This window comes from Lithobates pipiens, unplaced genomic scaffold, assembly GCF_037356315.1.
Source record: "Lithobates pipiens isolate NorthernLeopardFrog02 unplaced genomic scaffold, aLitPip1_a1.2 Scaffold_13, whole genome shotgun sequence".
Taxonomy (NCBI): domain Eukaryota; kingdom Metazoa; phylum Chordata; class Amphibia; order Anura; family Ranidae; genus Lithobates; species Lithobates pipiens.
Window position 1 is genome coordinate 82,665,897 of NW_027507718.1, and position 16,397 is coordinate 82,682,293.

General features: G+C 40.7%; 1 protein-coding gene across 1 annotated transcript in view; it reads left to right on the forward strand.

The window, feature by feature from the left end:
- The window catches only part of LOC143974143 (prostaglandin reductase 1-like), a 66,448-nt gene that overhangs the window by 39,774 nt on the left and 10,277 nt on the right, over positions 1 to 16,397 (forward strand). Inside the window, exons 6-8 of the mRNA XM_077475257.1 lie at positions 1,308 to 1,425; positions 8,067 to 8,222; positions 10,869 to 10,974. Coding sequence (XP_077331383.1) covers positions 1,308 to 1,425; positions 8,067 to 8,222; positions 10,869 to 10,974 — 380 coding nt within the window. The remainder of the gene's footprint in view (positions 1 to 1,307; positions 1,426 to 8,066; positions 8,223 to 10,868; positions 10,975 to 16,397) is intronic.

A 16,397-nucleotide genomic window follows, 5' to 3' on the forward strand; every position in this document is an offset into this window, starting at 1 on the left:
CTCGGTAGTACTGGAAAAAGCGTGAATTCGTCAATGTCCTTCACAACTCAGTAACCAGGCACTTCTCAGGATGCCAGATTGTTGGCCCTCCTCTGAAGAGTCCTCCCCCGGTCACTTACACGAGCTGTGGTTCCCCCTCCAAGCCGAGAGCACACCCGGATGCCTTGAATCCTCCCTCAGTTACTGTGCCTCGGATCAGCCGGTTTCCGAGACTCGGGAACAGACGGATCCTTACCCCAGGCCAGACGGGTCTATTGGGGTTAACCAACGGAAGCATGTTGTGGAGCGACGAACGCTCCCGTGACCGGGACCCCTCGCAGGGCTACCCCGGTCTAGAACCAGGAACAGACCGCTAGGGCCTCACGAACGAACCACCTGTAACACGTGACTTCAACATCTTAATTACCTCTCCCCAGACTCCTCAGCGGGACCTGGCACACCCACTGATTGACTCAGAGGAAGCTGATACCCAAAACGTCCAACCAGGCCTGGTTCTGGCCTGTCATGTGCACCTCACTGTACACATGACCAGGCAGAACTATTTGATCAGATAAATATATACAGTAGATTAACAGAAATAGGCTGCTAGAGTGGTAACACCTACAGTAATTGGCTGGAAAATTTCTAGAGCAGGCTAGGAATTTTTAAATTAAACCCCTGATTGGTTGCTGGGCTCAATAGCCCTATCTCCCCATCTTTTCCTTCAGCTTTTTCCTACTGATTGTAATTATGTTTGCTATAAAACCTGGTTTTAGTATTTTTTAAGGCCCATTCACACTTGTGCATTGTGGCAAAATGCACTCCCACAATGCACCTGCTTAGTCTATAGAGGGTTGGAGTGGACTTCATTGTAACTGACACCCCAATGTATTGTACAGTGGGGTTCAGTGCACAATGCTACACAAGAAAATAAAAGAAGGGCTTACCACTGCTAATTAGTATTTTAAGGTGTAGGTTCCAGGGCACCAGCTTGGCTTTGCATACAGGGTAGGTGTTCAGACTTCAATGGTTACATGCCCATGTCAAGTCAGTGAAACTACTTTACTTTTTATGGCAGATCCCATTATTCTATCATTAATGATTCCCTTTATAAATATATAATCTTTCCCAGTACATAGTAAGTAAACATCCTCTACACATACCTTTCCTGCACCTAGGAAACAGGGAGTAAGCATTCTTTATAGAATAGTTCTAGTACTACTCATAACTTATTTTACCATAGTCTTCTTTGACTTTATATGGCTACAGCTCACCTCTGAATATTGTGCTCACTTTTATATACTGTATCATTCTTATACTCCAAACAGTTTAACGGCATACTTTGGTTTACGTGAGATCCTCTTTGCAAAAAAAGGTGAAATACTTCTTATCAATGGAGCAGCTGGAGCTGTGGGATCCATAGCTGGCCAAATAGGAAAAATCATTGTGAGTAACTTTATTATTAATAGCCCTTTTCCACTGTATACATTACAGCTGTCATATTATTTAACCAGCTACTCAATAGGCTCATATATGGAAATGTATGAAAATACACTTATTTAACTTCTGCCAAGAAAATTTTAAGCCTTTCAGTGTGGCATCAGTGGTCCTAAATTAAAAGTGTAAAGATTTTATGATTAACCACTTACAGACCAGAAGATTTGCCTGCTCAATGACCAGGCCATTTTTTGCGATACGGCACTGCCTCATTTTAACTGACAATTGCGCGGTTGTGCGATGCTGTACCTAAACAAAATTGATGTCCTCTTTTCCCCACAAATAGAGCTTTATTTTGGTGGTATTTGATCACCTCTGCTGTTTTTATTGTTTATCTATAAACAAAAATAGTGACAATTATATAAAATATTTTTTACTTTTTAGTATAACAAAAATATCCTCAAAAATTTGATTAAAAAAACTAATTTCTTCATCAGTTTAGGCCAATATATATTCTTCTATATATTTTTGGTAAAAAATAGCAATAAGCGTATATTGATTGGTTTTTGCAAAAGTTATAGCATCTACAAACTATGAGACAGATTTATGGCATTTTTATTTTTTTACATTTTTTTTACTGGTGCTGATCTTTTTAGCGGTACTGCGACATTGCGGCAGACAGATTGGACACTTTTGACAAATTTTCTTGGGACCATTAACTGTGTAAATGTCACTGGCAGGGAAGAGGTTAACACTAGGGGGCAATCAAGGGTTTATGTTCCCTAGTGAGTGTTACTTACTGTATGGGGATGGGACTGACTGGGGGAGGAGACATATCGCTGTTCCTACTTAGTAGGAACAAACGATATGTCTCGTCTGCCCTGACAGAACAGGGATTTGTGTGTTTACACACACAAATCCCTGTTCTAGCTTGCTTTTACGCAATCGCTGGTGGCCGACGGTGATCACGCCTGGCGGCAATGCGCATCAGGTCCCCCGCCATGCCGCAGGTGCTCACCTCCGGCAGCTTTAAAAGGAGACGACGTGCCCATATGGCGATTTCCAGGAACATGTCATGCTGTCGTATATAGGCATGAGCCAGTTGGCAAGTGGTTAATAGTGAACATTTTGTCAAAAGCGTAAACAGGTTCTTGTCAAACAGTTCAGTGAATGTAAGTAAGTCTTCTTTACTTGTCAGCAAACAGAAAAATAACAGGCTTTGTCTTCAAATTCAGCTGAAGCAAAACAGGTGAAGCGTCTCATGAGTACAACACACAGTCCAATATACTGTATATGATTCACAGCATGTTCAGCTACAGCACACAGTGGGGGAGATTTACTAGAACTGGTGCACACAGAATCTGGTGCAGCTGTATGGATGAAACCTCATGCCGAATGTATCAATACAAAATTGTGTGGATTGCCCCCCCCCCCAGTCCATACCAGGCCTTCTAGGTCTGGTACAGATCTTAAGAGGGAACCCCAGGCTCCCCCCCCACGACCATAACAGACCCTTATCCGGGCATGCAGCCCAGCAGGTCAGGAAAGGGGGGGGGAGTGAGAACCCCCCTACTCCTGAATCATACAGGCCACATGCCCTCAACTTTTTCTGTTTGGCTGCTTAATAAGCAGAGCTGAAGGGGAAGTACCTACCCTCCACAATGAACCCCCTCTTGAACCTGCCCCAAGCTGACATTCCACAATCTAAAAATGTAAATTGTGCCTTAGCAGAACTCTAAGGCCGATTCACACTGTTAAGTGATACTAAACCCACAACAGTAAAATCAGTCTGTATATGTTGTAAAGCATGCTAATTATACTCACTGTGGAACCTAAAGGGTTAATACTCCTCATTGTATAAAAAGGTTGCTTGATCCCGTCTTCTCTGATCCTCCCCTTCTGCAGTTCCCAATCCATCTCTGATAGCACAGAGCCTTAAAAGGCACTCTGCACATGCTCAGTTTGGTGTATATTGCTAGAGAGTTTTTATTTTTGGGAGGGTGCATCGGCACAGGTCCAATCGGCACTGTCCAGACAGAGTCAGGGGTCATGCAACCATATAAGATAGTCAGAGGAAAATGGAAACAACTCCAACAAGCTTTAACCAGTGCCCAGCTGAATAATGGTAGAAGTTATAAGACTGCTATATACTGCTGATAAGAAAAGGTATTTAGCAGTTTATAGTTAATTCAAATACTTGCATTTCCATGTGCTATGTACTGTGGGAGACCAGATATAGTGAATGCAGGGTCCTGAATTTAGTAACACGTTAAGGTCAGGTGTGTTGTGTCAACACACATGCATTAGGCTGCATGTTAATGTGTGTTTTATCAAAAAAGCCCTTTAAGATGAATGGATTGGCAACATACCACAGTACACTAAAATGGATATGTATTATTTTATGCAATGCAGTACACCACAACACACAGTATTATGTTACTGTGCATTGCCATGGCAAGGTGTTTTGGGGTGCAGAATAAATGGCTCAACATCTCACCAGCATGTGTAGCACACATTACCATACACCAGTACCCTAAAAGATTTACCTTTTGTCTAGAATTTCTCCTGAAACAAAACCATGCACTGCCTGGGCACTTCTGTTCCTTGAATCTCATAGCTATATATCTGCAGTGTGAAATTACCTAAAGCACTGCGACCTCTGACTGCTAATCTCATGATCTGGGGTGAGATCTATGATGTCTCCAGTGTGCTGCTCATTGTTATCCTTACTGGAGAGGAAACTGTACCTAATAAATTGCATTGAATACAGCCACCTGGGCACTAGGGATGAGCTCGATGTTCGAGTCGAACGTAAGTTCGACTCGAACATTAGGTGTTCGCCTGTTTGCCGAATAGCGAACAATTTGGGGTGTTCATGGCAAATTCAAAAGCCGCAGAACACCCTTTAAAAGTCTATGGGAGAAATCAAAAGTGCTTATTTTAAAGGCTTATGTGCATGGTATTGTCATAAAAAGTGTTTGGGGACCTGGGTCCTGCCCCAGGGGACATGTATCAATGCAAAAAAAAGTTTTTAAGTGCTTAAAGTGAAACAATAAACGTGAAATATTCCTTTAAGATTCATACCTGGGGGTGTCTATAGTATTTCTATAAAGTGGTGCATGTTTCCCATGTTTAGAACAGTCCGAGAGCAAAATGACACTTCTAAAAGGAAAAAAGTAATTTAAAAGTACTCGCGGCTATAATGAATTGTCGGTCCCGTCAATACACATAAAGGTCGTTGGAAAAAAAACGGCATGGGATTCCCCCACAGTCCATTACCAGACTCTTTGGGTCTGGTATGAATATTAAGGGGAACCCCAACCAAAATGTAAAAAAAAATTGCGTGGGGGTCCCAGCAAATTCCATACCAGGCCCTTCAGCTCTGGTATGGATTTTAAGGGGAACTCTGTGCCAAAATTGAAAAAAAAAATGGCATGGGAGTCCCCCCAAAAACCCATACTAGACCCTTATATGAGCATGCAACCTGGCAGGCTGCAGGAAAAGAACCGTACCAGGCCACATGCCCTCAACATGGGTAGCCCCCCAAAGCACCATGTCCCCATGTTGATGGGGACAAGGGCCTAATCCCCACAACCCTTGCCCGGTGGTTGTGGGGTCTGTGAGCAGGGGGTTTATCGAAATCTGCTGTTTCTTGAATATTTCTACACCAGTCATCAAATCACCAGTCCTGCTCCTCTAATAAGATGACTCTATACAGAAACACAGTGCAGGACAAGGGATGGTAGGTCAGTAATAGAGAAAAGATGGGAAAGGCTAAATGGAGCCCATAGGTAATACTGGTGATTAGCCTTTTGGTCACTGCTTGCAAACATTTGGGGTGGGGGCCATTGGTGCTCAGTAGGGGCTGGGAGATGGATATTGCTGCTTATTGGGGCAAACAATAATGCACACTAGCAGCTGGGGGGGGGGGGGGGGGTGAACATTGCTTTTCAGTGGGGCTAGGGAGGAACATTGTTGCTCAGTGGAGGCTGCAGAGTAACACTGATGCTCAATGGTAAATGTAGTTGAACTGTGGTGCCCAGTGGAGCTGGAGCAGAAACTGGTGCTCAATAGGGTCTTAAGGGAACATTAGTGCTCAGCAGGAGCTAGGGAAACTTTGGTTTTCAGTAGAAATGTGCCTTGTTCCACGCCACAGCTCTCTCACTCTGCTGCTGGAAATATTTGATTGCCTTTTTGGCACAGCTTCCAGTGTTCAAGCCCTTTTTAATACAGTTCCAGTATGTAAGATATGCAGTAACAATTGAGTACTGTCCGTGATACTTTTTTTATTTACATTAACATACAATTTTTAAGGACAAGCTTTCGGGGTACTGTATGTGCCCTTTTTCAAGGTCCAAGCAGAACCTGAGTACTAAATATAATGATGAAAATATCCCTGCTATAACACATATAAAACAATAAATCAGAAGCCAAGATCAATTTGTTGATTCCAAATGAAAACATATCTAGATAATATGCAGCGCTTATACACATAAAAAAAAAAAAAATAAAAAAAAAATTCATAAAAGTCCATAAAGCACAAATGCCAACAGGTGGAAATCCCTGCACCAACTTCAATGTGATAGATAGATCCACTGTGAATAGGCAAATCTCCTTACCAGAGGGAATGAACCCTCACATTATAGAGTGGTCAATCTCACCTTGCTGTTATCAAAGAGCAGACCTCTGTCCAAGGAGCTGTACTGCACGTCACATGGATTACTTCCAATAAGCCTTAAAAAGCAAGATGCTTAATGGACAACCACGGATATCTCCAATAACCGGCATCTTGATAGGTAGCTTCATCTGATGCCGATAATATTTACCTTGCAATGGCAAGAAAATATCATAGTACAGTAGGTTCTTAAAATCCACTAATCATTTTATTCAATAAAATGCACACTCACATGTATACAGTTTGTGTTTCAAAAGGAAAATCCCAAGATGGCCACGGAAGTCCATTGTGCTTATGCATAGGGTACTTGAGTACTGCTCGGACCTAAAAGAAGGGCACATACCCCAAAAGCTTGTCCTGAAAATATGTATATTAGTGCAAATAATAAAAAAGCATCACGGACAGAACTCAATTGTTTCTGTCACAAGCAGGGCCACTAATAGTGGGGGGACCATCAGTCCTCTTGTATGGGGTCCGAGCACGTAGGGAGATTCGTCACAGATGACAATTGTGTCTCTTTTACTCCAGCAGCTGAAAGCTGCTCTCCTCCCCTCTCCCTGCTGCCAGATTTTATCGTCCCTCAGTAATCTCCCTCCTTGTGTGGGCCCCCCTCCTCTCAGCACTGGCTCTAAGGTTAGCTCTGCTCCTGAGTTTATCTCTCTAACTTAGACTCCATGCACATTGGCTAAAATCACAGTTTCTACAGGAGTTTTGTGTCTGTCTGTAGAAGCAGCTCAATGTTATCATATGTGTCCATGCACATTAAGACATTTAGAGGCATATGTTGAGCTCAACGTTTAGAGGCAGGAGTAAAAATCTCTTCTGGTTTCTGTTTCATACTGGAGCTTTACTGGCAGAAAAAAAATGTAGAACTCTCCTAAACTTGTCTAAACTTTGTACAAACAATGTTCTATAGGTAATTTTTTTTTTTTTCCTACCAAGTGACCTGGAGTTTTTTTTTTAAGCCCAGTGCGCATGGAGCCTAACTTTGTTTCTCTCCCTCTGATCCTGGAGCCTGTATATTTTTTTGATCTCATCTTCGTTTTTATTTATTAACTCAGTTTTATCATCTTTTAGATTTAGCAGGGATTCCCTGAGTTATATTGTATTTCAGTCTGCTAATAGTTTTAATCAATTTTTTTAGCAAAGTATAGCTTTAATATTTTCTTGGGGGGGGGGCATCAGGTAGTCACGTGATTTCAATCAGCAGCCCTGGTCGCAAGTGCACTAATACGGCTTCAATCACCTCAAGTAAGATATTCAGTTATTTTTATGACTGCTTTATGACATATGGAGATTTTTGTGAGTAGTAAAAATAGTTCAATACAAGTTTCTTGGTTGATTAGGATTAATTATAAATCTACACTCAATTGATTTAAACAATCTGTTGTGGACTATGAGTTTACCTACCATTAGTGACAATGTTATGAAATTTGGTGTTTTGGCACACAGAAAATATCAACTTGGTTAAAAGTATCATAATGGTCCTAAAGTATATTTAACTTTTGCAACTGTTTTATATTTGTTACATGTTCACATAGCATAACCCAAAGGGTTATTACTCCATTTCAGAAAAAATGAAAAGGTAAATTAAATCCGCTACACTTCTGGCCCCAAATGATGAGCTGCCACTGCCCACATAGCCAGTGTAGTGGTCCGAGGATTTGAAATATCTGCCCCCCCCCCCCCTTCCCAGGGCTTCCAGGACAGATCAGAGTGTTTTTCTGTGTAGGCGCTAACCAATCAGAATCACTCTAGTCTATCCCTGAAGCCCTACTGAAAGAAGTAGGAGAAAAGTAGGGATTTGAAATCCCTGAACTGCTACACTGGCTGGATGGGCACTGACAACTCGAACAGTTCTAAGAGGATTAAAAAAAAAAAGAAAGGAAAATCTTATCTATTGCAATTTTAACTGTTGTTTTACTTTGAGAATCAAATTTTAATTTTAACAAGAGCTTTTATTGGTATATCTTAGGGGTGTAAGGTTGTTGGATCTGCTGGCTCAGATGACAAGGTGAAATATTTGAAAGAAATCGGATTTGATGAAGCTTTCAACTACAAGACAGTGGGCTCTTTGGAGGAGGCACTGAAGAAGGCATCTCCAGAGGGATATGATTGTTACTTTGAGAATGTATGTTGTTTTTAAAAGACAGGGCAACTGAAAATATTAATTTCTCTTCCCAGTTACTTAAATGTCAGTAAATGTCTTTTGAGCAGGGTCTGCTTAGATCAATACTAGACAACACTTCCATGATGAGGTATTGAGGTAGAAGCACAGCTTTTCAGTGGGGGGACTATAGAGCTCCCAGCAGCCAAACAGCCAAGATCTACGTGTAACATAAACAGGCAAGTTTAAGACCTCATGCACAAAGGGCTTAAAACTGCCCCTTTTATGGGCATTTTGGCCTGTAAAAGCACCTCTGGGAAATAAAAACAACTTTTATGTTTTCCATATCCCATTTTCCTCAATTTAGGTGTTCTTGCTTTAAAGCAGGTTTGGACAAATGTAGGCAAGTTCTGCCCCTGCGTGTGCAGAATTATATTTTCTCTAAACACAGCTAAACTGAGTGCACTTAAACACAGGAAATTATCAATGTGAATGTCCCCATTGATGCCAACTCATTGCATGCATTTTTATCTGTTTACAAATGTGCTTGAAATACATATAAAACCAGGTTTCACAGTACCTTTGTGAATGAGGCAGTCACCTGGAAGCTTCTGCTTTCAGTACTTTGAGACACCAACCAGGAACTAGTATGTAGATTAGAAGATTGCAGCACATATAATTCAGATCATTGACTTAAGCCTAGTGCACAGGGGCCGATTGACCGGTTCAATAAAAAACATCCAACATTCGGCCCGTGTGTATGGCAGCCGGTCCAACAGAAGCCGGCCATGCTGCAAAAACCAGCAGTCGAGCGGCTCCCGATTAGCACTCTCAGCCAATAGCTGAGAGCGCTGACCAGAGTGTTCTGGCAGGGGAGGATGTCGCCCTGTCAGGACACAAGGGCTCAGCAGGGTGGGGTCGCTGTACTAACATTGGATTGTTAGTACATTGGCTCCGACCAGAGCTGTCAGTTTTTTTTCCTTCAACCCGCTGAGTTGAAGGGAAAAAAAACTCGTGGTGTGTACTAGGCTTTCAGAAGTACAGAAGCTACTGGATCAGTCTGACAGACTAGATCCAATGTTTTTAGGAGAGTTCAGCTATAGCAGGGATATGCAATTAGAGGACCTCCAGCTGTTGCAGAACTACAAGTCCCCTGAGGCACAGCAAGACTCTGACAGCCACAAGCAGGACACCCAGAGGCAGAGGCATGGTGGGACTTGTAGTTTTACAATAGCTGGAGGTCCGCTAATTGCATATCCCTGAGCTATAGCAGCCTTCATATTTAGTAAAGATTTCCTTTAAATTCCTGGTGGAGAACAGAAATGAATGTGGATACATATGATGATACACCAAAAAAATCAAACATTTGTGGACTTCTGTCTTTATGAACTTGTTGGACATCGTTTTTCCAAACCATGGACATTAGTATAGAGTTCCCCCACCTTTCAGCTGTATAACAGCCTCAATTCTTCTAGGAGGGCTTAGCAAGCTACTGCAAAGTGTGTCTCTTTTCTCCTGTTTCCGAGTGCATTTTACAGGAGATCAGGCACTGTACTTCCTTAAAACAGTATTAACCCCCCAATGTAACATATTGCAATTTATTTATTTTCACCAATTGATCCAGTCAGTAATGTGTTAAATCTTAACCTCTTTTAAAAGATCAAGCTGTCCAGCAAAACTGGCAGTTAGATGTTTGAGACAAACCATTTAACATGGACAGGGGTCCTTTCAATGGTCAGCCTTTGTTCATTTAGGGCCGGTTCACACTGCGGGCGATGCGAGGCGACACGACTTGCCTCGCCGCAATCTGACAAGTCGCCCCCGTTCTGTACAATGGAACCGTTCTGAGAGGAGCGACTCGAGACGCTCCGACTCAGAAAAAAGGTTCCTGTACTACTTCTGGGCGACCTCGGGGCGACTTGCATTGACTTCTATACAGAAGTCATTTGCAAATCGCCGCTGAGGTCGTGGCAGGTCGCGGCGAGGCAAGTCGGTGTCGCCTCGCATCGCCCGCAGTGTGAACCGGCCCTTAAGTAAAAGCTTTATCCAAAAAGAACCAAAAACAAAACAAAACAAAACAAAAACAAACAAAAAAACAAATAAACTGTTGCTGTAACTCATTCAAAAATGTTAGCTTGATTTCAGTTTTAGTTAGTCAAATTCATCTAAATCTGCTATTCTAAAGCCCCATACACACTATAAGATTTTCTGCTGATTTTTTTTTTTCAGATTTACCAAAAACATATAATATGAAGTCAAACCTTAGGAGTTTCAATTTGTATGCAATCAGGCAGGCCCTTGCACTACATGTTTTTTGTAAATCTGAAGACAAAAATCAGCAGAAAATCTGATAGTGTGTATGGGGCCTTACACTATCCTCTCCTCAGATTCACAATGCTGCTGTCCAAAGGTGTCCTTTTTGCTCCTTCAGTGGGATTGAGACACAGTAAATTTTGTTACTGTCAATCTTACTAGTAAAAATAAAGAAAAAAAGCCTAAAAAAAGAACACATGCAACCGACACATTTAATAAATGGTAAACTGCAATAAATTATTTGTTGTTTTCGGGTTTATTAGCGCTTTGAGGACATATATCTTCTTTTCAATGGTTGCTCAGTAAATGTATTGGCTTTCACACATGAATCTCTATTTTTTGGTTGTGTTTATGTAGGTTGGTGGATATTTTGCCGATGTGGCTTTACAACAAATGAGACTGTTTGGAAGGATTGCTGTATGTGGAGCTATTGCGCTATACAATGATGAAGTTCCCCGAAAAGGTAAGGATAATGAAAGTGAATTTATTACCCCTGTTTAGCACAAGAGGTGTGTTGTAGCTTTGATTTGTCAATAAACTTTAGATGCAAATGACTATTCTTAAACCGGAGTTCCACGCAAAAACTGAACTTCTGCTTTAAGTACTGGCGACCCCCTGACTTACCACATTTGGCATGTCATTTTTTTTGGGGGGGGGGGGGGGCAGGTACCAAGTTTTGACAGGCACCCAGCTCCCACTTCCAATCCTCTCTTGGCACCACGGCGCCAGAAGAAGTTCACCTCTCCCCCCTCCCTCCATGCAATCTTCTGGGACACGTCACAGGTCTCAGAAGATTGCCCGGCCATTCACATGGCTCATGCATGCGCAGCGCATGCCCGGCTGTGAAGCCACAGCCGGCTGCCCACAGTCACAATGCCGACGCTACAGAGAAGAAGGGGAGAGGTGCGAGGCTTCGTGCGCCCGCATCGCTGGACCGCGGGACAGGCGAGTGTCCAATTATTAAAAGTCAGCAGCTACACTTGTTGTAGCTGCTGACTTTTAAATGGATGGAACTCTGCTTTAAGCAACCCATAGATGAGGTTTTTTTTTTGTTAAACCATCAAGTTAAATGAAAAAAAAAAGACCTGATTCTAGACATGTGAGATTCATAACGTGACAAATTGAAATTTAGATTAAATTTTCGTTATTCGGAGATTCGGATGTATCTGAATTACCGAATCACAAAAGTAACAAATTTCAACAAATCTGAAATAAATTATAACCAAACAAATGATCTGAATTCTAATTCAAAAAAGAATTTGAAAATGAATATGAAATGAAAAAAAATTGCAATAAATTCAGTAAAGTGAAATAAGATGATGATTCTTACTTAGGCTGCTTTATAGAATAGAATAAAATAGATAACAATAGAATAGAATAAAATAGACTAGAAAATAAAAGAATAGAATAAAACAGAATAGAAAATAAAATAAAAGAATAGATATAAACAAGATAGTTAATAATAATAGATAAAAATAAAATAGAATGGAATAGAATAGTTTATATGATATTCTGTTCTATTCTATTGTATTAAATGTCTTTATTTTCTATTCTATTATTTTCTGTTCTATTTTGTTTTATACTGTTATTTTCTATTATATTATGTTCTGTTATATTCTATTACATTCTTTTCTATTCTAATCTATAAAACAGCCTAAGTAGGAATCATCATCTTATTTTACTTTTATACCTTGCTGTATTTATTGCAATACTTTTTCATTTTTATTTCAAACTCATAAAAAAATAACGAACATACGAAATGAACTTGAACACACAAAACAAATTTGGAAAATGAACCTATTCTAACATAACGAATATGAATAAACGAAATGATTAACCTATCGAAAAAAATTGAAAACGAAACAAAACAAATGTTTCCGTCCTGCACATTTTTACTCGATTCCTCCATCCACCAGCTGAGCCATTGTATTCTGACAGAATGAACTGACTAATGCCAGCAGCACTTATTGAGTGTCAAAAATCCAACAGGGCAGTTGTACAGAAGTCGATCCCTATTGATCTGACTAAATGTCAATCCATATATGCCAGACTTTAGTGAAGAGATTGGAAATCTTATCTGATTTTACTCTTGGCATAAACAAGTGAAGACCATCTGTGGGGAACGATAATGACTACAGACATGGGGAGTCATTCATATCATGCATGCCAGACTTTCTTATGTCTATGGTCAGCTAGGGCTACTTCTACAGTTTATGTATTTTAACAATCTCACATCCAACCGTGCACAAGTGTCCCCAATTCAACTTTCACAGCAGCAGGGCAAGCTACGAGTGCCCACTGGTGAATGAGTCCAGAATATCGAGAAATATCTCCTTGTCAAACATTCTTTTAAACCATCCAACAGATCTATATTTCCGCTACAATATCAATGCCCCAATCGGATTCACTGAATCATATTATAATAAATGGGTCCAATAAAGCTTAAGGCTGGATTCACACCTATGCATTTTTAGTGCTTTTTGCATTTTGCAGATTTGCACTGCAGTCCATTTAACATGGTTTCCTATGGAACACGTTCTGTAGTTCCAAATCTGCAAAATGCAAAAATCACTAAAAATGCATAGATGCGAATCCAGCCTTATCGCCTCACCCCACCGATTTCATGTCTTCTTAGGCTGCGTTTTTTGATGCATTTTGCATTTTGCAGAAATGCAGTGAAATTTTTTAACGTGGGTTCCTGTGGAACATGTTCTCATCAATGCATTTTTGTGCTTCTGTGTTTTTTCAAAGGGTCGAGGACTTTTTTTCACGCAAAATGCAGCGTTTTGAATGTAATAGAATTCAATGGACCTGCATCCAAAACACAAGTAGCACGTTTTTACCGAGATTTTGCCACAATTTACATTTTGGCATTTTTTTAATTTATTTTTTTACACTGCATATAGCTGGTTGCTAAGGAGGGGGCCGGGAAGCCGGCTGCCACGTCCTTAACAACTGATGAGTCATCAGCTGTCAGCTAGTTTCCCGCTCAATGTAAAAAGAAAAAAATGCCGGATAAAAAAAATAATCGTGAAAAATAACAGGCCCTTGGGTCTAGTATGGATTCGGAGGGGACCCCCACACACCAAAAAAATTTTTAACCACTTTCAGACTGGACCATTTTGCTGGCTTAAGACCAGACCACATTTTGCGATTCAGCACTGCGTGGATTTAACTGACAATTGCGCGGTAGTGCGACGTGGCTCCCAAACAAAATTGACGTCCTTTTTTTCCCACAAATAGAGCTTTCTTTTGGTGGCATTTGATCACCCCTGTGGTTTTTATTTTTTGCGCTATAAACAAAAATAGAGCGACAATTTTGAAAAAACTTATTATTTTTCACTTCTTGTTATAATAAATATCCCCCAAAAATATATATATTTTTTTCCCTCAGTTTAGGCCAATACGTATTCTTCTACATATTTTTGGTAAAAAAAAAAAAATCGCAATAAGCGATTATTGATTAGTTTTGCGCAGTATGCCCGTGGCGATCGAGTCCACGGGACCCGTAACCAGACTCACGGGGGTCCCGACTGGCACGCGAGCGTGCTGCCGCCGGCACGCACTCGATGGAAGGGAGGCATTTAAAAATGGACGTACTGGTACGCCAATATGCTTGCCTGGTTAAAAAATGGCACGGGGGTCCTCCCAAAATCCATACCAGATCCTTATCCGAGCATGCAGCCCTGTAAGCTCAGGAAATGGAGGGTATGAGCGAGCCCCCCCCCCCCGAACCATACCAGACCACATGCCCACAACATGGGGGGGTGGGTGTTTTGGGGCGGGGGGGGGCTCTGCAACATGCATAGATGTGAATTGAGCCTAATGTTCATATTCCCTCATGTGTATCCCCCCCCCCCCAAAAAAAAATCATATATGTACTGTGTAGATATACTGTATATAGAGCAGGTAAAATAAGTATTGAACAAGTCACCATTTTTCTAGGTAAATATATTTCTAAAGGTGCTATTGATATGAAATTTTCACCACGTGTCTTTAAGAACCCATGCATTCTATACGGACAAAGAAACCAAAACAAATACATTCAGGCCTGGTTCACACCTATGCAGGCTGCAGTTTGAATATTCCAGGTGCATTTAGCATTTTTCAATAAAAGTTTTTGATCCATTGAAGGCTATGGAACCAAAAGCAAGAAAAGCATCCCTGGCCCTTTCCATAAAATGCACAGATGCGAACTACATCCATAGGAAACCATTTTAAATGGACTGTAGTGTGTTTTTTGCAAAGCTGAAAACGCACAAAAAAATGCATAGGTGTGAACCAGGCCTTAGGCTGGATTCACACCTGTGCAGTTTTAGTGCTTTTTGCATTTTGCAGATTTTCACTACAGTCCATTTATCATGGTTTCCTATGGAACACGTTCTGTAGAGCAAATCTGCAAAATGTAAAAAGCACTAAAACTGCACAGGTGTGAATCCGGCCTTAGAAATTAAGTTATGTGTAATAAAATGGAATGACACATTGAAAAAGTATTGAACACATGAAGAAAGGGAGGTGCAAAAAGACATGGACAGCCAAGACACCAGCTGAAATCTATTAATAATTAGAAAGCAATCCTGCCCCTTGTCAGTGAAAATTAATATCAGCTGGTTCAGTCTCAACTGGTGGCCTATAAAAATTGTATGCGAGAATATGGACTGCGCCAACCTTACCAGAAAAAATTATAAATATTATTCCTCTTACCAGAAAAAATTAAAAATGCATAGTCACCATGTAAGACACCATTGGTGAAGAAAAAGCATTTTGAAGCTTGTTTAGAGTTTGCTGCACAGCATTTAGACAAGCCTATGAAATACTGGGAAAATATAGTCTTGTCAGATCAAAATTTAACTTTTTGGATGTCATAATACACATCATGTTTGGAGGTCAAATGGCACTGCACATCACCCCAAAAACACCATACCAACAGTGGCGTTTGGAGGTGGGAACATCATGGTGTGGGGCTCAGTGGCGGCTGGTGCTCAAAATTTTGGGAGGCGCAAACAAACTGAAAAATACTGAAACCCCCATCAATTGCAGCCTCACTGTGCCCATCAATTGAAGCCACTGTGCCCATCACAAACAGCCACTTTTGCTCATCATATGCAGCCACTTGTGACCAAACACAGCCATTGTGCTCATCAAATGCAGCCACTTGTGTCCATCATATTGTATGTGAGAATATGGATGGCACCAACCTTACCAGAAAAAATTATAAATATTATTCCTCTTACTAGAAAAAATTATACAGTTTTTTTTCCCTCAGTAATTGAATAGCACTGGGGGTATTTTTTGAATTTGCACATATTGTTTTGGAGCACATTGCAAACTAATTGACAACAAAATGCAATAAATGCTGTAATATTAATCAATCACTCTCAGTGTGCTACAATTCATAAATAAATCAATTTATAATGTGATCTAATGTTAGTGACAATTCATAGCCAAAAAAGTAAAAACAAGCGAAAAAAAATTACGAAAAAAAATGAAATCTCTTCAATGTAGTCCAAAATGAATAAATATTTTCAGTGAACAATCACTAACTTCTATTTGTTCCCGTGCCGTGCCTGCACCAAGAAATAAACATTCACCCTTGTGTGCCACCACCACCTTACGAAATGGCCACTAACCAGATACAGGGGAATGCTCGCCTTTGGTTCATTAAACGGGTAACCACTCCTTGAAATCAGTCGTTCGTTCACTCTTCAAACAATAATTATTAAAACAATTAAAAATAGGTTGCACTCACATGTTATGGTGTCCTTGGAGGCTTGGAGCGCATGCAGCACAGGGAAAAATCCTTTGTGGATTACATGCCGGTATAGCGGACTCCGCATATATGGCTGGATAAGCTTGGTGTCGGCTTACTGATACCATAACATGTGA